The following is a 21,487-nucleotide window of genomic DNA, read 5'->3' on the forward strand; positions in this document are numbered from 1 at the left end:
TACCGGGGATTGAACTCTGGTCCTTGCGCTTGCAAGGCAGGCCACCAAACCGCTGAGCTAAATCCCCGGCCCCTTCTTTTGGGTTTTTTTGAGACAGGGTCTCACTATGTAGTTGAGACTGATGTGGAACTCACTATGTAGCCCAGGTTTGGTCTCGAACTCACAGCGATCCTCCTGCCTCAGCCTCCCGAGTGCTGGGATTGCAGGTGTGTGCCACCATCAGCTTATGTTTGCTGTCTTTATGTTAGAAGAGTTTGTGGAACTTCCTGTGTGTAATCATTTGTCTCTGATTGATTTTCAGTTGTTCTGGAGAATCATGTAGTAACAGATGAAGACGAGCCTACTTTGAAACGCCAGAGACTAGAAATCAATTGCCAGGATCCCTCCATAAAGGTGAAAATAAGGTTATGTTTATGTGTACCATACCAAGTTTTCCCCCATGTCCGGGGAAGCCTGGAGCAGCTGAAGTTTATTCTCTCCCAGCTCTGGAGGCCAGAAGTCCAGGGGAAAGGAGTGGACAAGGCTGCTGTCCTTGAGGCCGCGGGGCAGGTCCTTCTTGGCCTCTCAGCTGCCGGTGGCTGCAGGTGTTCTAGGTCACTTCCAGTTGTGTCCAGACCAGGGTGCACTTGCTCACAGCACTGCAGGGACTTCCGACGTGCCACCCTGTGGTTCTGGGGTCGCCACTCACCCCACTGTAGAGGAGCCAAGGCCTTCCTCCTCTGAAGGATGAGGAATGAGCGTGGTTGGCTTGCTCCGCTGTCTCCCTTGGGCCCAGAGGCTGCCTTGGGTGGGTGGGAAGTGAAAGTCACTGGCTGTGTTGCTGGGTGTCAGATTCCTTCTTGCCTGTCACCTGAGCTCCAGACCCTGAAGTTCGCTAGCTGGAATTCTCAGACCTCTCTTTAGACAATTGCTTGTTTGGTTCCAGTGCCTACAGAGTAAGAGGTAATTACAGCATGTGAGAGTCGTTTTTGAGACCAGTGTGAATAGAGCTGTCACTTTTCCCAGTTTGTTTTTTTTTTTTGGTACTGGAGATTGAACTCGGGTCCTTGCGCTTGCAAGGCAGGCAGCAGAACTGCTGAGCTAAATCGCGGCCCGAGCTGTCACTTTTCATATACTGCCTGTTTATCCTGGACATCTGTTTAGCAGTGTGCAGTTTGTTTTGTTAGCAAGGAGAAAGAGGTGTAAGCTTCAGTGGACGATTTAACAGTATACTCACAGGAACTCTGCATGATCACATTTTAAGATAAAATGGGGTTATCATTTTATCACGAAAGACGCATTCATAGTGAACAACATGGAAAGGTAGAAAGTAGACAGGAAAGTAGCTGCTTCAGCTTTGGCAACACCCTGGACAGGCTGGGGACGGCCACACCCGCAGTCTCACGTGGCTTGGCAGTAGTGCTTGTGTGCCACGTGCAAGACTGCTTAACCTGTTCGTGGTCACTCCCCCTTGAGCGTGAGAGACTCCTTTAAAAATACCACCCCCACCCTTTCTTCAGTGTTGATCTGTTCAGGAGTTGGTTTTGTAAGTAGGTAAGAGTGATTTTCTCCCAGAGCCCAGGCAGAATCATTTCTTACTCAGCTTGGATATACTTGTGCTATGTGGAAAGAGCTCAGGAGGCAGATGTGATGTCTGCAGAGGTGAAGCACTGTGGGGCTGCTGTGGCTGCACCCCAGGGATCAGCCACAGTCAGGCCCTGGGGAATCTGTCTGCCGGGCCTTCAACACCTCCTGTGCAGCTCAGCCATGGCTGAGGCCGGTGGCCACAGGGCTGGGTGGCCCTGATGCCTGGTGGTGGTTTCTGCGCACTGCTCCACCTTGTGCTCAGGCAGGTAACCGGTTCTGTGGCCCCTGTGCGGCAGCTCACCCTTTGTGACTCGTCAGGGGAAGCGAAGGCCGAGGCAGCTGGGAAGTGTGGACAGCACTGCTCCTGACAGCTGCGTGCCAGGGCATAGGGCAGAGGGTGTGGGTTCTTCAGGGCGGCCTGCTGACGGCGCTCTGCACCTGGGCAGCTGGGCTTGATGCCAGGCACGCAACGGGGTGTGTGCTGCCGCTGCAGTTCTCTTCATGGTGTGCAACCCCTTGGGCTGGATGGGCTCTGAGGTCCCTGGTCTCTGCTTGAAAATGCCTCCCACCTTCTGACATGTCCATGGCAGGAGAGGAGAGGGAAGAGCCCAAGCACGAGTCCTTGAGAGCGTGCATATCTTTAGGTGGTGACATGTGCCGTGCCAGCCTTGCAGCCACACAGGCCACCTGCTGTCCCACCACCTGCCCCCAGGCAGCACCAGCTTGGTGTTGGGACCTCTACTGCACAGTAGATCCTTTTTTTTCTTTTGGTGGGTCATGTGGGATTTATTCATTTAATAATAAAAAGCAGTTCATATACACAAAACAAGCTAACTTTTTTCCAAAGGTTAAAAGCACTCTAAGATAGCATGGATTACATGGAACAGTCTTTTCCCAGAAGCGACCAAGTTAACAAATATGCCCCCAGGAAGCTTTCCCAAATGCCCAGTGAAGGGACAGCAGGCCCCACTCCTCACAGCTGACCCCGCAGATACTCACCATGGATGGGCAGGGGTTGTGTCTGCATTGGGCAGAGAAGCGAATTACCCAGGGTGTACAGGGTTAGAAAATCCACTCCCATATTAGAGTACTGACCAGATTCAGCTATGGTGTGGACTGCATCGCAGTGAATTGCAAACTCAGGGCGAGAATAGTCCCAGTGTGGACCTTGTGACACCCAGATGGCTTCCGTCCCTGGAGTAGTCTTGGGCGCCTCAGTGCCTCTGGCTGGATGCCAGAAAGTCTCAAGGCCTTAACAGCAGGGATGAGGGCCACTGCCTGCAGCCCCAGCTTGGTGCAGCAGGACCCTCCTTGTTCTGCCTGGAGATTCCCTTGTGAATGTGTCTTACCTGCACTTGTGGCCCTGGCAGGAGCGGCTCTTGGGGAGGCCTTACGTGATTTAATGTGTGTCCCTGGTGGCCCCAGCAGGAGTGGCCCATGGGGAGGGGAAGCCCCCTCCTGCCTGGCTGTGTGCTAAATCCCTTCTTGGGTTTGGAGCCCTGCACAGTACTGCCCACCCAAGTGGCTCCTAAGGCCTGGACCCAGCTGTGGTGGGACAGGGCTGTGCCTCTGCCGGCCACTGGGTGGCAGGCTAGTTATTCAGAGCTTGCCTTGCCCAGGGCATGCTGGACTGCAGAGCTAAGCCAGCCTGGGAAGTCAGCCTGGAGAGCCTGCGTGGTGCAGATGTGCAGGGCTTGTGGGTTTTGGGCTGTTCAGATGTTAGCCGTACTCCTCTTTTATTGTGAAGAGGATTGCCTAGCTTAGGTGTGGATTCACTGATAATTTTATAACCTGTCAAAGACGCACAGTGCTTACTCTGTGGACTCAAGTGTGGCTGGCCCGGCCACGCACAGGGAGTGACCCGGAGTACTGTGCACGTGCCTGCCTTGCACACTCATGTTTGTTGCTCACATGCTTTTGGTTGTATGCAGATTGCTGGCCGTGGTACAGGACCGTCCTGCTGGGCAGATACACCCAAGTTAGGGAGGCGTGGTCGGGCGGCTTGGAATCGTCGCCTCACTGCTCAGGAGGTCCTTTCTGAAGCTTGTCCCTGTCTCCCTTCCAGTCTTTCCTGTACTCCATTAACCAGACGATATGCTTACGGTTGGATAGCATTGAGGCCAAGCTGCAGGCTCTGGAGGCAACGTGCAAGTCCCTTGAAGAGAAGCTGGACCTGGTCACCAACAAGCAGCACAGCCCCATCCAGGTCCCCATGGTGGCGGGCTCCCCACTCGGTGCCACCCAGACCTGCAACAAAGTGCGATGGTAAGGACAGGAGCAGAGCTCTGGGAAGCCACCGTGGGAACGGCACTCAGATCCTGGCCCAGACCCTCACTGTCACTCGAGCTGCTGTAGGTGTTGGGTACAGTGCGACCCGAATCAAACAGGGGCTCCACCTGGAGCGTCCTGAGCTTGTCCCCACTTTCCTCTTTGATGGAAGCCAGACTGCCTCTTGCCTATGCTCCTAGCCACTGGATCTTCTCAGATAGCATTTGCTTCTTTGCCTTTTCCACCCCTCTCTGGCTGGTCTTTAGATATTTTTCTTCAAATGTGATGTTTACAAATTTCACTGGAACATACCAGACTTTCCATTCAAGTCTATAGCTTTCATTATGTCTATCTAAAAAAATATTCCCAGTCTCCTCTTAGAGAGTATCTGCACAGTAGTTGATGTACCGTTGGAAATGCAGCTTGGTGAACAGTTTAGTTAGACTGGAAAGATGTTCCAGAAAGCCTTCGGCCTTTTCTGTACCGGTAGAGCAGTGGTGGGAACCCATGGCACTCGTGCTGCAGCAGGCATGCAGAACCCTCTCTGTCAGCACACGAGCCGGGTCACCCCAGCGGCCGAGCATTGGAGAACGGTTGATTTTTCCAAACTAAAACCTCACTATTCAAGTTTAGTCCCAGTGTTAGCACTTTGTGATACATCATTGGGTTTGGGGTTACAGTTTGGGCCCTCGTCTCTAAGAGGTTTGCCAAGGCTAGGCCAAGGGAGCATGTCTTGAGACGCACTCGGGCTCTGGGTGGCAGTGATTACGAGTCCTGTGGCATTTTATCCTTTCCCACAACCAGCTACGGAGAAGTCACATTTGTGGCAGGGGCTTAAAATGTGCCTTGTACTTGATGCGCTCTTGAAGCCTTTTTGCTGAAGGCTGTCTCCTGGAGGAGGGTGGAATGGCAGTGAGAGCCACAGCACACCCGGGGGCCTGCGAGGCCTTGCTGCCGTACTCCTCTTTTATTGTGAAGAGGATTGCCTAGCTTAGGTGTGGATTCACTGATAATTTTATAACCTGTCAAAGACGCACAGTGCTTACTCTGTGGACTCAAGTGTGGCTGGCCCGGCCACGCACAGGGAGTGACCCGGAGTACTGTGCACGTGCCTGCCTTGCACACTCATGTTTGTTGCTCACATGCTTTTGGTTGTATGCAGATTGCTGGTCGTGGTACAGGACCGTCCTGCTGGGCAGATACACCCAAGTTAGGGAGGCGTGGTCGGGCGGCTGCCAGTGTTTGTGGTGGCTGCTGGGTGCCACCCAGCCCATGTGTTCTGCAGGCCAGATCAGCGTGAGGCACTTGATGGACTTGAAGAGGATCTGTGAAGGGAGAGGAAGGCCCCTTTGCTTTGGTTGGTCTTGGCATGTCCACATGACAGGGTGGCCATCTGTCCTGCTTTGTCTGAGATAGCTCCTGACGCCACCTGCTGTGCTGGCGTAATTCACAGTGCCGCCTCAGCTCCACAAGGGCCCTGGTATTTGCAGCCCGCCTGGCCCCTGCCTGCCCCCTCCAGCAGGCGTTGGCGCAATCTCGGCATCTCAGTTCCCACGAGGACATGGGGCCGTACCCGTGGCTGACAGGCGGTGGGCCTGCACCCTTCTGCTGTGTGTCGCACGGCTTCCCACGTGTTTGCTCCATAGACACTTGTCGGGCTGCTCTCTGCTGACACCCTCTGTCAGGCTCCCAAGCCAGCTGACCCAGAGCCTTGTTGTAAAAGAGGAGTTTTGTTTCGAAGGCCTGCTTACCCTAAGATGCGGTGTTTAGGAGTATGATTCACAACAGGAGCAGGCCACGGACAGTAGAGCCTCGTGGAATAGGGCATACTTCCACCCACAAGGGCCCAGCGGAGGCTCAGCCCTGGGCCCTGCCTCACATGGGGTGTCCCGGCGTGGCTTGTAGCCTTTACACTTAGGTTTCAGGCACTGGCTGCTGGTGGGATGGTAGAGAACGGGAGCAGTTCTTACGAAGTTTTGAAGAAAGCAGAGTATAGTTTTCCTACACTGATGCAATAGTTGAGTTTCTGGGAAGGCCAAGACATGTTAAATCTATGCTGAAATTTTTTTGTGTGTGAAGGTTGAGTGGACTGTGCAGGTTCCAAGAGTAGAAAGCCCATGCTCTGCTCAGGCAACTGCTTGGAAAGGCTTTTTGTTAGGCAAGGAATGTGTCGGCCTGCTCGGCCTGTGTTTACCGGGCTCCGGAGGTGTCTCTTACCATGTCCCTGCCCTGGAGCACCTGCACTGAGCACCCTGTTCACAGGGCTAGAAGAGGCTGATGACCATGCTTCTGTGCTGAGAACCTGTGTGCTCTGACAGCTTCCTCAGTCCCCGGCTGCGATGTGCTTGCGTGTGGACAGGCCTTCCTCCTGCTGGGGAAATCTCAGCGTTGGAGGTGTGCAGGGAGTGCGTGTCTCTGGGCGTCACGGTCAGCCACCTGCTGGACGCTTGGCCCAGCCCCCAGCCCCCAGCCCCCAGCCGACTGCAGCACCACATTCCTCATCTTCAAAAGGAAGATACGGAGATGACAACATGGGTCCGCTCTATTGCTTTGATGCCATTCTGGTGGGGACCATGCCCATACTCGCTGGAGAGCTGCTGTCTAGAAATTTTAGGGAGGAGTGAAGGTTAAGAGTGTCATTCCAGGGTATCGGTGAAATGTAGTGCCCTGAAAGTAGCTGCCACTCACGTGTAGACCTACAAGTGAGTGGGAATTGCATATGTAAAAGGTGGGGCGGGACAGCATATCATAGTCTTCACAAATGGCCAGAACCTGGTTAACATTTTGAGTAAGTCGATAATTCTGTGAGATATTTGGAGCCTTAAATACTTAAAATAAGGGAAGTTGTCAAATAATGTGCTCTTAGATAACTTACAATTCCTTGGGCTTGTTGCTCGCTTGCTGGGAGGAGTTTGTCGGGATGTCTGAGTATGGCCTTGCAGCTGGAGGTCTCTGTCGCCTGGGGCTTTTGGTGGCGAGGAGGTCCCCTGGAGATTGCACAGAAGCTGCCCTTGCAGGACCCTTGCTTGCCTAGAGACCATGCCGCAGGATGCACCTGCTCCCCGATACACACTGCCATGCTTGCTGGTGTTCCTGACTAAGGCTGGCCTGGACTGACATGTGCTCTCAGGGCCGAGCCCCTTGTTCCTTTTACTCCAAACACAGGAGGCAGTGGAGTCCTGCCAACCAAAGTTGGCATTTTACATCCAGATTTTCAGATTCTGCACCTGAATGAGACTCTTTAAATAGAAAGAGGAAAAAAAAAAGAAAGCCCGTGTTCTCTGAAGCTGGCGTCTGCTCCCTGCAGTGGAATGTCTAAGAGGGCCTGGATGGGCTCTGTCCCACAGCTGTGTCATACTCGAGGGAGTGGAAGTGGACTTCAGGTCTGTTGGGTGGGTGCTTGCTTGCCCCCTGCGAGTGTGCCGCGGGAAATCTAGACCTGCGTGGTTGTAGGTCTAGGGCAGTGCCATGGGGTTTTAACTTTAAAGAGGACTGAGGGACTGGGAGTATTGGGAGTAAAATGAGTTAAGTCCTCTCTGTCGTGCTGGTGGCTGACTTTATCTTACTTCCTAGAGGCCCTCCTGCATAGAATGTTGATGGATTTTGGAGGAAAGACTTTTTTGTTTTGCTGTTTTGGGGGGCACTTGATGTTTGTTGCACCCCAGGTGTAATGTTTCCACTTTGGGGTCATCGATGTTCTCAGTCAAAAGTCTAGCATTTCATAGGCTTCTTCCCTGCCAGACTCCATGGAGGCCACTGAAGGTGTGGAGATATACTTTGGTCTGAGTCACATCAGACTTGTTTGATGCTCTCAGGTCTGATTTTAAGTTTCAGTTGCTTCCATTGAATTTTATGATTTCTCCTCTGACCAGTCATCATACCTGGCACAGCTGCACCCTTTGGGTGACCTGGCTGTGATGCCCTGTGTGTGTCAGGGCTGAGTACTGAGCTGAGGAAGAAGACAGCTCATGCAGTGGCACCTAGGGAACTGCTACACCATCCAGTGGGGAGAGATGCAGCCTGCCAGCCGGAGCCGGCTGCAGACTGAGGGGAAGGTCCGAGACAGCTGTGCTGATGCCAGCTCCCTCCAGGGGAGTGGGCTCCTGGCTCCCCAGCGCGGTGCGCTCCTGCAGGCGTGTACATCTTCATCTGTTAGCACCGTTCCGTGGTCTTCGGATCGCAGCTCCTGTGGACATTCCTTACGCTTGTAAGCGTGCTGTACGATTAGAGGCTGTCTCACCTGGGTTCGTGTGAATGCGTCAGTCCCCAGGTGTGCACTTGTCATTTCTGCACTCGCTTCGGTCTTTTTCAGTCGTGCAATTGAAGCCATAGCCTGGCACATGCTAGGGAGGCACTTTACCCCGACCTACATCCCTAGCCCCCAAGTCACTTATTTAGTAGCTGTCCTATAGCATTTAAAAAAATGTCCACGACTGCATTGTCTTCTAATAGTGCTGTTTCTTTTTGTTGGGTTTCTGTACTTTTCCTCTAGTGCGCCTTGCTGGCCTCACCTCAGTGTTTGGTCTCCTTTGAGGCATTTGTTTACTCTTGATCTGTGGGCGAGGCCTCTAGTCTTTCAGTAGCAAGAGTGAGCTAGCTGTGCATTCTTTAGGATGCTCTTTCCCAGGCCACGGTGGATCTTTTCCATTCCATGTTCTGTGAGGTTTTTGCTGTGAACAGGTGTTGTGTTTTCCATATATCGTAGTATTCTTGCAGTGTTTTTTTTTGAGACAGATTTCACTAGGCAGTCCAAGGTGGCCTCAAACTTGTGATCTTTCTGCCTCATCCTCCCGAGTCCTGGGATTACAGGTGTAAACCCCCCCTCCCACACCTTGCCCATAGATCTTCTAATTGTCTTTAGGTCCACATGGCATTTAGGCTGTAGGTTCTGTAGGCTCCACTGGTCTGTGACAGCTTCTCCAGTTTTCCTTGTTTGATGACTGAACAGTTGTGGTCTGGGTGTCTGCTGTTGGGATTTATCTCATGCTTGCCTCGTGGGTAGAGAGCCTTGTGGGTTAGGGAAGGAGCTCCAGAGGTGATGTGCTGCCCTCTTGAGCATTGGTTGCAACTCCTAGGAGAGAAGAGGAAGTGCCTACTATAAGCAGCTTGTTCTTTTGGTCTGGGCCTCCCGGGAAGGACTTGAGGGTTCTGCTGGTGTGCACTGTAGCTCTTAGGGGCTGGTTCTTAAGCCTTGTGGGCTGATTGGTGCTAGAAGCTTTTCTCCTGTGGTCCCTTTTTGGAAGTTGTTACACTGGGTTATTTTCCTTTCTCTTGTGCAGTTGGCTGTTTGGGAGGGTGGTTTTATATGATATTTTGCATATCTCATTAGATGTTGAAAGGAATAATTTAATGCTCACTTGTTTTTACCCTAAGGGTAAGATCCCTGGTTTTTATTATGAATTTTTAATTTTTAACTTGCAAGCAGTTGAGACTATTTAGAGCAGGATTTGCCCATGTTGGTTAGTTGGAGTTAGGCGGTGGCAGGAGAAGCATTAGGCTGTGAGCTGACACAGTGGCGGTGCCTCTTGCTTGTGCTCACACAGCACCGTGAATGTGGCCCCGCAGCAGACTCTGTGGCTCTGATGCTCAGTGCCTTCTATCATGCGTGACTTTGTGGTTGGGAAGGGGACCCTGTGTCTTCCTCTTCCTAGAGGAGGCATGCCTGCCTTGTGCCTGGCTGGTCTGAACACCGCACCAATGGGCAGACCCGGGACTGTGCCAGTGAAGGATGGGGATGTGTGCCTGGCTGTCCTGCTGCAGCAGTGGACTTCAGATGCCTGACGTGTTTGTTGTTCGTCTGCTTTTTCTCCTTTTCCCTGTTGAGGCTCTTAGCCTGGCACGTGGGTCCTGGCTTTGCAGGGACATGTGGAGCACAGCTTTGTTTCCCCTGTGAATGTGAAAGTCGGGGGCGAGGTGTGGATGATGAGCAAAGGGGGCAGGCTGGGGTCGCAGTGCAGGGGTAGAGAGCTGGCCTAGAGTAGGTGAGGCTCTGGGACCCACCCAGCACTGCAAAACAGGGATTACGCATACACACAACTTTGAGACAAAGAATTGCCTTGAATTTAGGCAGAGCTGAAGCCCACTTTATAAGCCTTTCTTGGAAAATGTGTGCATGCTTTTCTGAATGGTGAAGGTTGCCTGTTTGAAATCTGTCGAGGTGAGCAGTTAGAACATGCACGCCCTGAGAAGCCAGTAGCTGACATGCGGTTCCACAGTGAGGTGTTCGAGAGTACCTGGCTTCCATTGCAGCCAGGTCACCAGTCTCTGGGGAGACTGCCATGCATGTGCCCTCTCCAGAGCAAGGGGATAATTGGCGAGCTGGGATTGTGCTGAGCCCTCAGGGACTCCGTGAGGTTTGGGAGATTGGTGGTGCAGTGCAGGTCCTGCCCCAAGTGCCAAAGGGGCCCAGCCTCTCGATGGTCCAGGAAGCCCACAGGCATTTTGGGTCTCCTTCAGCACGGTGTCTTCTGACACCCTCTGTCCATTGGGTGTGTGTCCTGAGGCCTTTGTTCTGGTCATTTTTTGATGATCCTCAGTTGTTTTTCTTTTGGCCTGAGGACCAGAGTATTGAGAGGCATTTACCTCTAGGAGGAGCTTATGTTTTAATTCACTCACACCTGAGGCCAGAAGGCTTCACCTATGTCCTCAGCACGTGGGATGCATCCTTGGACAGCACAGACAGAAGGAGGCTTGTCTAGCGGAGAGAGTGTAAAGCAAAACATAATAAGCCACTGGATGGAGAAGAATGGGTGGAAATCGTAAGAGAGAACGTTAAAAGTCCAAAACGGCGTGGGGGCTGGGGATTTAGCTTGGTGGTTCCATTGCCTTCTTCACAAGCACAAGGACCTGAGTTCGATCCCTGCTACCAAAAAAAAGTCCAAAGCGACCGTGGACAGTTAACTGGCTGCTGATGGAACAGACCAGAGAACCCAAGATTAGCCCTGTAAGGACTTAACGTGCCTGGCTGACCTTTGCAGAAGCAGCGCGGCGAAGGACCGCTTTTAGTAGATGATGTGGGTGCCACCAGACCCTGTAGGAAGTCAGAGAGGGAGCCTGGATGGAACCCACTTTGCATGGGATTAACGTGGAAGAGATCACAGATCTAGAGGCGAAATTACAGCACTGAGATGAAAACACAGAAGGTCTTTGGGGTCTAGAGCAAGGCAAAACCTTCTTAGACCTGATGCATAGATGGAAAGAAAGACTTGGAGGGGAGAAGACACTTGTCAACACACTGCCAGTGGAAAGATGAGGACTCTCAAGCTCACCAGTCTGCCTGGTAACTGGGCAGATCATAAGCCAGATGTATCCTCAGGGAAGAGATCTGGTGCGGAACAGTGGGTGCCAGCTGCTTGGCATCCAAGCCTCTGTGGCATGCTGTTCAGAGCTCCAGTGGGACCTGAGTGCTCTGTCCCAGCCCTGTGTCAGAAGTGGCCCCAGCACCGATGTGGGTGAGGATGTGGAGACACTGGAGGTCTCCACAATGGTGGGACAGCGGGCAGCCCCTGACATTTATCTCAGGGAAGCAGACAGATCTGCATCCAGATGCTAACAGCAGCTGTATTTGTAGTGGCCCAGAGCTGTGAGGTGCCTTCTGATGGGAGGTTGGTGAGATAAACCAGTGCCCCATGCCGTAGAGACTGTGTTGATGTGCACTGCCATACAGCTCCTGGGGTATCCCGTAGGGGGCAGAGCCAACCTGGACAACTTGTGGTCTCCAGGGTCATAATGTGGAGGTGGAGAACAGAGGGTGGTGGTTAAAGGGCAGGGCTGGATGTGGTGGCCGGAGGAAGCTCCTCTAGGTGACAGGGCAGTCTTGCATCTGGGGGTGGCAGCTGCACAGGACCCACTGCCCAGGACCACACACATGCACACACTGTCCATGCATGCACGCAGGAGCTGGTGAGACCCTCACGAGGCTTGCAGGCTCCTCCGGGGTATCGCTTTGTGCTGTTGCTGTGGAGGCACAGGGCACAGAGGGTATCACTGCTGGGGGAGAGTTCACAGGATGTGCGGTTTTCTTCTGTGACTATTTAAAAACATGAGTCAGGGTTTAATCAGAGAACCGGTTAGAAGGCTGTATGCATGCATGTGTGTGCTCTGTGCATGTGTGAGAGAGTGAGCACTAGCCCTGTGAGGGGCGTCTTGTAAGGATCTGGTGTACACAGTGGTGAGGTGCAGAGGGTGGGTAGAATCTGGGACGGGGCTGGAGGGGAGGCACAGCAGGCTGCACCCCTGCCAGTGGGAGTCGTTAGGAACCTAGGCCTCCCTTTCAAGTGGCCCCTGAAGAGGCCAGGCACACCTGAGCCAGACTCCCCTTAATGGACTCAGGTGGACCAGTGAGGGCTTTTAATTCCATCTGCAGAGCCCATGTCTGGCAGTGCTCCAGCCAGTGCTCCAGCCCTCCGCTCTGTAGCTCAGCTCAGACCCCCAGAAAGTGACACGTGAAAACGAGAAGACACGCAGGTGACCTGCAGTCTCATAGGCCTGTGACAAAGTACCATCGTGTTCAGAAAGTGACATTAGCTTCATAATTTCTTCTCCTGCTTTCCTGAAAATGCTTCCAGTGACATTTGCATGCACGCATGCACGTCTACATTTGTTTATTGATTTTTGCCATGTAATAGTACTGTGGGACTCTTTCTATATCAGGTTTTTTTTTTTTTTTCTCTTTTTTTTTGGTACCGGGGATGGAACTCAGGACCTTTAGCTTGCAAGGCAGGCGGTAGCACCACTGAGCTAAATCCTTGGCTCTCTGTATCTATCCGTTCTTACATAACTTACTTATCTTTCTTTCTTTCCTTTCTTTTTTTTTTATTGGCAGTGCTGAGAATGGAACCAAGGCCTTGCGCATACTATGCAAGTGCTTTACCCCTGAGCCACATTTCCATTCCAGCTACTTCATTCTTAAGGTGATATGAAGTTTCATCATTTTTGAAAAATGATTTTTTGGTAAATTTGAGGTTGATAGAACTGGGTAAATCCCAAACTCAAATAAATCCCATGTTAGTCTCCTCATTTGCATATATGAGAAGTGTGATTTTGGAGCCAGGCCCTGATTATAGTAACCAAGTCAGAAGTCACCTGGGTTACTTTTGATACCTGGTCTGTGGATGTCTGCCTTGGTTTGATGGGTTACTTGAAGTGTCACCAAAGAACAAGCTGAGTGTTAGAGAAAACACCACCTTTGACATGTGTTTGACCACACTTTTCATTTGGAAAGTCATCTGTGGTCACGATTGACTTGGGAAAATGCTGTTCTTACACTGGTGGCGGCAGTTGCAGGGCGTGGAGCCATACCTGGCTAGAGTTTTCACATATGCAAATCATAGAAAAGCCATCTTTCCCCTGAGAAAGAGCAGTGCTTTCTTCTCAGGCAATATCTTTGCCCACCCTCTCACAGCAGAGAGTACTCCAGAAGTTTCTTGTGACCGTGAACGCTGAGGGTTAAACACATGACTGATTGAAAACTGGGAATGGACGATGCTTGCCAGTCAGCTGCCTTGGCCCTGCCTGTTTACACAAACTGGTGCTTCTGCTGGGTCTGTAGCTGTGTTCCTGGGAGCATAGTGGTTCCTCGAGGCCTGTGGTGTGGTCTGTGCACTTGCCAGGATGCTGCCGCTCTTTGCAGAGTGCTGACTGAGGGGTGGCCCCAGCACAAGCAGCCTGAGCCCCTGTGTGCTGCCTGGGCACCAGTAGGGAGGGGCTGAGAGTCACGGAAGCTGGTTTTCAAACAGACCTGCTGCTGCAGATGACACTTCGGGGACACCTTAGCCTGTTCCTCTGCTCGGCTTTCCCACCTTCGGCAGTGCAAAAACCGAGAGCATCGGCAGTTAGAATTTAAAGCTCGCCAAAGAACCCTCGTCCACAGTCTCAGATTAAGTGATTCCTCCCTGGACTAGCTCCCTGAGTGCAGGCAACTGGGAGCTGATTGATATATTGAATGACTCTGATGTGCTCTGACAATGAATGTTGTTGTTTTAAGGTCTTCTTTTTCTTGTGATTCTTTTGTTCTATAGCGTCGTCCCCCAGACTACAGTAATTCTCAACAATGATCGGCAGAACGCCATTGTAGCCAAGATGGAAGATCCCTTGAGCAGCAGGGCACCGGATTCCCTGGAAAATATCATTAGCAAGTCAGTAGCCATGCACCACCCCACCCTCCCCTGCCATGTAATGAGAATAAGTCCTGTCCCGAGCCGGGACACAGCACGAGCACGCGGCCCACCTCTCTGGTGGCAGAGATGATGCTGGCAGGCACTGCCATAGCTCTGTGAGGTTGGGGGGCGGGGGTGGCACGCAGTGCTGGAGGGGTGGGACGAGGCTCAGAGAGCGAAAGTGGCCATGGGGATGGCTGTGCTAGAGCTGACATGTGACAGAGGAGACGACAGTGTACTTTCACAGCAGCCAGGGGTCAGCCATGTCTGTCTGTCCCCGTAGCAGCATGTCAGGTCATGACACCCTCTGTGGGCTCGCTACGGGTCTTAGGCATGCTGAGTTCATGGCTTTTTTCATACACCTTTTCTTTTGGGATGTGTTGGACGGACCCTTGGTCAGAAATGGGAGTGGACGCCTACTGTGTTCTGGGGAGGCTGCTGCAGGCAGCTCTGCCCAGTGTCCGGGCTGCATGTTCCATGTGAGGGCTTTGTTGCTTTCTGTTTTACCATCTGTGTCTTTGTATGTCCTGTTTTGCCTTTTTCTCCATCTCTCCTGCAGACTGTTGCTCCTCCATCTTTGTGCAGGTTTCTCATTGTCTAAGTCCAGTTCTCCAGGTGGCAGCAGCAGTCTCGGTCCTGATCTGTGGGTGGCAGGGAGGTGCAGGGTCCCCGAGGCTGGCCAGCTGCTAGGGGGAGGATGTGCCTGCCGTGGGGCGACACTGAGCTCAAGGTCGGGCCCAGAGCGCAGTGAGCCGGTGTGGGCTGAGTCCAGGAAGCACAAGTGAGGTGCCCTCCCGGGTGGCCAGGGCGCGGCATGCTGATGGGCACTCTTGCTTTCTTCCCTCTTGGGTGCTTCGCACACTGCGGTCGGAGTTGCTCAGAAGGCAGGTCACGGTCTCCAGACGGCCCTGTTCCCTGCTCACTCTGCAGCTGGCCGTGTGGTCCCTCTCTGCTGGCTGGATTTTGCTGCTGTGGGTCAGGGCCTGTGATCGGAGAGTAGCTCCCGGGGGATTCCTGAGCTCTTGATGGGCCTTGGAAGCCCACTCTGTGGCGTGTCTATGGGAGTGAGTGGGGTGCGACTGCGTTTCTGGAGGCTGACTCTGCTCTCGGGCGTCTGGCAGCGTGGAAGGAGTGGTCCAGCTCCCTTGTGCAGTCTCTCCCCTGACGAAGCCCTCCCAGTGGCTGCTCGAGTCCGCACTGCTCTGGAGTCTGGGAGCGTGCTAGGCCGGGCACGCTGAGTCAGGCCAGGACTTCTTTGGTGATGTCAATATTTTCTTTAAATGTTTGTTTTATTTTATACCATTTTATTTCAGCCCCAGACTCTTTCTGCATTAAATTGATGCCAGCCTCTGTAGACAGAGCTATGTGGGGAGGTGCACCGGTCCGTGGTCCATGCCCAGGCAGAGGTTGGGGTGAGGCCCAGGCCCAGGACTGTGAACGAGATGAGGCTGGCCGCACTGTGTCCCTGTCTCTCTCACAACAGGCCCGTATGCTTTTTCTCCTCAGCGCTGTCCCTGGGCGTCGGCAGAACACCATCGTGGTGAAGGTGCCAGGTCAAGATGACAGCCACAACGAAGACGGGGAGAGTGGCTCGGAGGCCAGCGACTCCGTGTCCAGCTGCGGCCAGCCTGGGAGCCAGAGCATTGGCAGCAATGTCACACTCATCACGCTGAACTCAGAAGGTGCGTCCCCAGTTCGGCTGAGGTGAGCTCCGCTCTCACTCTCAGGGAGGGGCACAGCGTGAAGGTATGAAGAAAGCCAGAGTCACCTGAGACCATAGCCTTTGGAGGTGGCAGCCTTCCAAGGCTCTTCTATGTGAGATGCACCCTTTATGACTTTATAACTCGCTCTCCCTCCACAGAGTAGAGATCTCTCCACATTAACACAGATTTACACATCTATTTCGGATCCACTTCTTTCTTTCTTTTATTGTGGTACTGGGGGTTGAGTCCAGAGCATTCACACTGAGCTACATCCCCAGCCTATTTTAATTTCTTTATTTTGAGCCAAAGTCTTGCTAAGTTGCCCAGGTTGGGCTTGAATTTGTGATCCTCCTGCCTCAGCTTCCCAGAATTCTAGGATTATAGGTGTGCACTACCTATAGTCTAGTTTTACTTAACAGTGTCCAGGGTGCTTTCTGATGGTGGCAGCTGGGACATAGCATTTTTGCAGTCTAAGCAGGGTTACAGCTTCTGATAGCGGTCTTTGGCCTCCCTTGGATGAATGTCTGGGTGTAGAGACTCTGCCCAGAGGGCGCCCGCTGGGCTTAGAGAGTGAAGTGTGCCCAAACCCCATGGCATGAGCTTCACGGGCTCTCCCAGCAGGGATCTGCAGGAGAGGTGGCTGTGGCTGGCGGCAGAGTCTGTGTGTCTTGCGTGGACTCCCACGGGGGCTCTTGGGATCCCCGAGGTAGAGAAAGCCCTTCTCTCCTGAGGGGTCTGTGGTGTGCCTGCTGGCCTGTCCTGTGGACTCCTGTCACCCCAGTCTGCCTTACAGGCCTCATGTCACCTGGGGCCCTGTGCATCTTTGGTGACTGCTCTAAATAACATGGAGAAAAAGGAGAGAACTCAGTTTTGGCTTTATGGCTCGAGCTCAGAAGCTCTCTTAGGAGGCTTTTCTCCTCCCTCGACTGACTTGTTGCTTTTTCCTGTAAACAGTACAGCAGTAGACTTTTCCTGAACAGAGATTTTCCTATGAGAAGTTTGTTACTATATCTCAAACACAGGCAGCAGTATTTTCATATGGCTTTCACCTCTGCTCTAAGTGCTCAAGAGACAGAAGTGGCAGCAACCTTTTCAAAACAAAATGTAGATCCATTTTATTCATTCATTTATTCATTTATTTGGTTTTTTGAGACAGGGTCTCACTATGTAGTTGAGCCTGACCTGGAACTATGTAGCTCAGGCTGGTCTCGAACTCACAGCGATCCTCCTGTCTCAGCCTCTCGCATTCTGGGATTACAGGTGTGCTCCACTGCACCCGGCTGGAGATTTATTTTATACACCATAATGTTGGTCCTTTGGCAGCATATATTTCCGTGGTTGCTCAGATCTGGATCTTGAGTCCCGAAGGGCCAGCCGGTGGTGCTGCTGGGAGGTGGCTGAACCTCTAGCCGTGGGCTTGCGTGTGTCACCTGACTCCAGCTACTTGGACTCTCCTGGTTGGCTCTTGCTTCCTGCCCGCACCATGTGGAAGTCTCTGCCACTGGTGCTATGTTGTTGCCACAGGGCCAGAGCCCCAGGGCCAAGTGACCGTGGACTTAAGCCTCTGAAATGAGCTTTGAGCCAGATCAGCCCCTTCTCAGGGGTCAGTTTGTCTCGGGTGTCTGTTACAGAACAGAAGGCCGACACCGTGGCCTTTGGTGTATTTACACGGTACACCATCATCATCGGAGAAGGACCCAGGGCCCTTTCCGCTCCCAGTCCGCTCTTCCCAGCAATGCATGCACTGTGGGCCTCTTCATGAGTGAGGCTGTGTGCCATCCAGCTTGTAGGGAGCGCCGGCACTGCATCCCTCTCACGGCTGGTGATAGCCCACGGTAGGGGCAGAGGCCACAGTGTTTGTCTGTCACCTGTTGATGACATTTGGACTGTTTTCACGTCTTGGCTGTTGTAGAGTACAGTGCTGTGAATGTTGGTATGCTGGCTTTTGTGCATGGATGAGTTTTGAGGTCAGGGCAGCCAAATCTTTGACGCTGGTTCTGAGGAGGTGAGGAGGGCTGCTACCGATTCCCGCCTCATGCAAGATAAGCGAAGGGCACATTGCAGCGTGGTACAGGACCAAGTGTGCTTCTGCCTTTCCCTGTGGATTTGGCGCGGGGCTGCTTACCACTGAGGCCTGATGTTCATTTGGTGTCAGGGAGGCTGGCAGACGAATGGAGCGCGTGACATCAGGGAGTCTGGGATTATCATAAAAACAAGAATTTCTCATTTAAAATTTTGTCTCATGGCGTTATCAGTGTGAAATATATTCTTCTTGGGGAAACAACAGATTAGAGCTAAAATGGATTTAGGAAGAGGAATCACATTTGGGGTTTACTTGATGTTATTAACACCGTAAGAAGTACAGGTTTTCTTTGTATCTGAGTAGGAGATGCTGTTCTGTGTGAGACACACTGCTGTGGTTGCTGCTGCTTCAAATTTTCTGGTACTAGGGGTTGAACCCAGGTTCTTTGCACTGAGCTATGTCTCCAGACCTTTTTTATTTTGAGGCAGGGTCTTGCTGAATCACTGTTACCTGGACCGGGCTTGAACTCGCAGTCCTCCTGCGTCAGCCTCCCGGAGTGACATACCTTCTTTAGCAGAGGCTTCTAGCAGAGTTGTGTAACCATTCTGAAAGCTAATTGTTTCTACCATGGTGACTTTGATATTCATACAGTGTAGGGGTTAGGATTGGGGTGGACTCGAGATATTTTTCTAATTTAAATTTCTAATTTAAGATTTTACTTTATTTTGAAGAATAGTTCAGAACCATCCCATTTTCTCACTCCATTCCAAGGAAACCTCTGTGGTACGTCTCCCTCATTGTCCTGGGCAGTGTACGCCCAGTGCTGTGCTCTCTGTCTTGTTGGCTGAGCTGTCCCGTCCCGTCCCATCCCGTCCCGTTGGCCCAGGTGGTTTGAGACTGGTGGTGCCATATCTGAGTGATCGCTGTGTGTGAATGCTGGAGAAGCCGCCAGTGCCCAACTTCCTGTGCCTCACTCTGGCCCCGTAGAGCAGATCTGCTCACCTCTGTGCATGGGGGGCACAGCTGGCCGCCTGACCCTCCTCAGCTAGCGCCGCTGCTCTGCAGGAGGGTGTAAGGTCGCCGGCCCATGTTAGAGAAGCATCAGGACACAGTGTGCTCTCTGGCGATGGGCTTGTCTTCATATTTAGTCTTCCTGGTCCCTGAGGAGGGCCAGATCTGCACATGGACAGATTGTTCCTGTCTTCCTCTGGAAGTGTGTGAGTGCTTGAAATCTCAGAGGACTACAGATTTCAAACTGATTTTTGTTTTCCACAAGCTGTTTTATGTTAGACTTTAGCCCTACTATACTGTAAACGTGCCGCTGCGTTTTGTGCTCGTTTTCACTCAGGCAGTTGCGTTGGTTGGCAATAGGAATGCCATTCGGGTGAGAAGGAGCATGAACTCTGTTTGCTTGGTGAGTGTGCAGTAAGCTTAGTTCCTGTGCCTGTCCTCGGTGGCATTGGAGCCCAAAGTGTAGAGGAGCGATTGTGTACAACTCTGAGCCCTAGACAGTCCAGTTACAACTGAAGTGCAGTCTTCCCTATTAGAGCCAAGTACCAGGTTTTATATGTGCAACTAGCCCAGTCTTGTAGGGATTATTAAATGCCCATAGAGCAATAATTTATTGCAAATCTAACTAAATCCCTTAATTAATGGATCCTATCCTTAGTATATTTAAGCTACTTTATTTCTGTAACTCAGAAGGCAGAGGCAGGAGGCAGGAGGCAGGGCAGGGCAGGGTCTGCTCCTGCTTGAGACTTTGACCTTGGTTTGATCTTTTGGCATCATCATGACGAAACAGGGCTGGAGAGGTGACTTAGCGGGGAGAGGAGCTGATGGTGGATGCTTGCTTGCTTGGCGCCTGCTGATGGAGTAACCACGTGGGCCAGCGTGGCAGAGTCCTTTTACTAGTGATTCATTTTTTCACTTTAAAAAAGTGCTTGCATATTAGTGGTAAAGTCTTTGTAATAGAATTGTTGATCTGAAACTGCCTACTCTAAAATAAACAATAAAAATAAGGCAAAAGTAGCTCATACCTCTCCCCCAAAAGCACTTGAAAAGAAAACAGTGAAATGTGCTATTCCTGAATTAACATTTCTGTAGTTTGTGGTTTGTGGAGGTTCAGTGACATGGATTTCTATAATTCTCAAGTTCTGTGTCACATAATTATAAAAGCGCAGCGTGGCATCCACCTGGCCCTCAACGCTGCCCTCCGGCATGCGAGCTTCACTCAGATCCGACATGTCTTTCCCTTCAGTGCAGTCTTCCGGGGCCCCATCTCCACCCCAGGGTGTGTTGGGCGTCTGCTCGTCCACGAGTGCACGCGGGCCGTGCCGAAGCAAGGCGTGTGACGTCAGAGCAGCCCAGCTGCTCGTGGCCGGAGTGGACCTTGGTTCTCACCTGGGCTGCGAGGGCCTAGAGGACTCAGTGCAGGGTGTTTTTGTGGGACATGTAGATCACGAGTTACACAGTGGGCTCGTAGTGTCTTCCTTGGTGAAGTGAATGCTTCATTTGTCATTATTAGTCCCTGTGCTCATGGGGGGAATACTTTGGGCTGTGCTGTGTGTTTAGTAATATAGAACAACCTTTGTTTTGTTTTGTTTTGTTTTTGTACCGGGGACTGAACTCAGCACCTTGTGCTTTCGAGGCAGGTGCAATGCCACTGAGCTAACCCCCTGGCCCAACCTTTGGTTTCTCGTTTTGCAATTGTATTCTGAGTGCCACTTACTTGTTGAACCACTTTTCTCGGTTTATGCAGTGTTGCTATTGGGATCGGTAAGCAGTGTGGACAGGCTTTTATAAAGCCTGGGTGAAAACTACTTTTTGATAGCGGAAAATACTACCTGAGATTCATGTATGAGCATGGATCTGTTCTGCTAACTGGCCTGGAGGTGGCGAGGAGGATCTGGAGGCCCTGACCTGACCGAAAGTTTGCTGTTGTGGAATTGATAACACAGGCCATCTTAGAACAGCCTGGAAACCCTCGGCCAGTCAAAGTCTTGCCTTCTTTCAGTTTGTTCATTGTCCTCTGGCTGGAGACAGCAGTGTCCTGAGTGACTCCCATGACTTTCAGGTCTTGGGACAGTCAGGGCAGCTTAGGAACCCTGCAAGTGACAGCTGCTCTCGACAAGGGCCTGTGACAGACACCTGGCGCATCTGGGCCTCAGGTGCCTGCTCCCACACCCTTGGCTCATCTGAGGTGCCGAGGGGACCACCTCGCAGTGATCAGCCAGGTTCACAGGCACAGTCAGGGCGAGCTGGCGACTTGGGACGGGCCCTCCTACCCTCTGCTGCGCTGCAGGGTGAGGAGCGTCTGTGGAGTCAGCTGTGCTGCAGGTGCTGAGCAGGTGTCCTCGCTGCCACAATGGGTGGGAATGGGGCTGCCCTGGAGCCAGGACTGGACTCAGTGGACTCGGATGGTCCAGGCTGGGGAGGAGAGGCCTCGGAGCTTGGGGTTGTTCTTCCTTTTTTCTTCTTCCTTTGGGGGTTATGACAGCAAGATCTGTTTCACTGACCTTTGGCTTGGCCCGGGCAGTGGTTGCATTCATGTCTCAGTGCTTCTATGCATTTTGTTTCTCTGGAACCTAAAATAGACTCTCAAAGCAACTACTTGCATTCTGAACTGTGGTAGTGCCAAAAAATTAAAATCACTGCTGAGAGTTTTTCATTTTAATAGATTTTTCTGAAGTGACAATTTTTTAAAAGATTAAATGATTGGAACAGAAAGCAAATTTTTTTTTTTTTTTTTTTTTTTTTTTTTTTTTTTTTTA

At 52.0% G+C, this 21,487-nt stretch overlaps 1 protein-coding gene across 11 annotated transcripts in view; it reads left to right on the plus strand.

Moving 5' to 3' along the window:
- Positions 1-21,487, plus strand: part of Banp (BTG3 associated nuclear protein) — a 79,753-nt gene that overhangs the window by 20,730 nt on the left and 37,536 nt on the right. For 9 of the 11 annotated variants that reach the window (XM_033758036.1, XM_010627517.2, XM_010627514.1 and 6 more), the window contains 4 exons: positions 302-393; positions 3,632-3,831; positions 13,854-13,970; positions 15,498-15,673. In XM_033758036.1, coding sequence (XP_033613927.1) covers positions 302-393; positions 3,632-3,831; positions 13,854-13,970; positions 15,498-15,673 — 585 coding nt within the window. The remainder of the gene's footprint in view (positions 1-301; positions 394-3,631; positions 3,832-13,853; positions 13,971-15,497; positions 15,674-21,487) is intronic. The other 2 variants (XM_010627521.3, XM_010627522.3) reach the window with 1 other exon arrangement.

This window comes from Fukomys damarensis, unplaced genomic scaffold, assembly GCF_012274545.1.
Source record: "Fukomys damarensis isolate Sample0158 unplaced genomic scaffold, DMR_v1.0_HiC HiC_scaffold_32, whole genome shotgun sequence".
Lineage (NCBI taxonomy): Eukaryota > Metazoa > Chordata > Mammalia > Rodentia > Bathyergidae > Fukomys > Fukomys damarensis.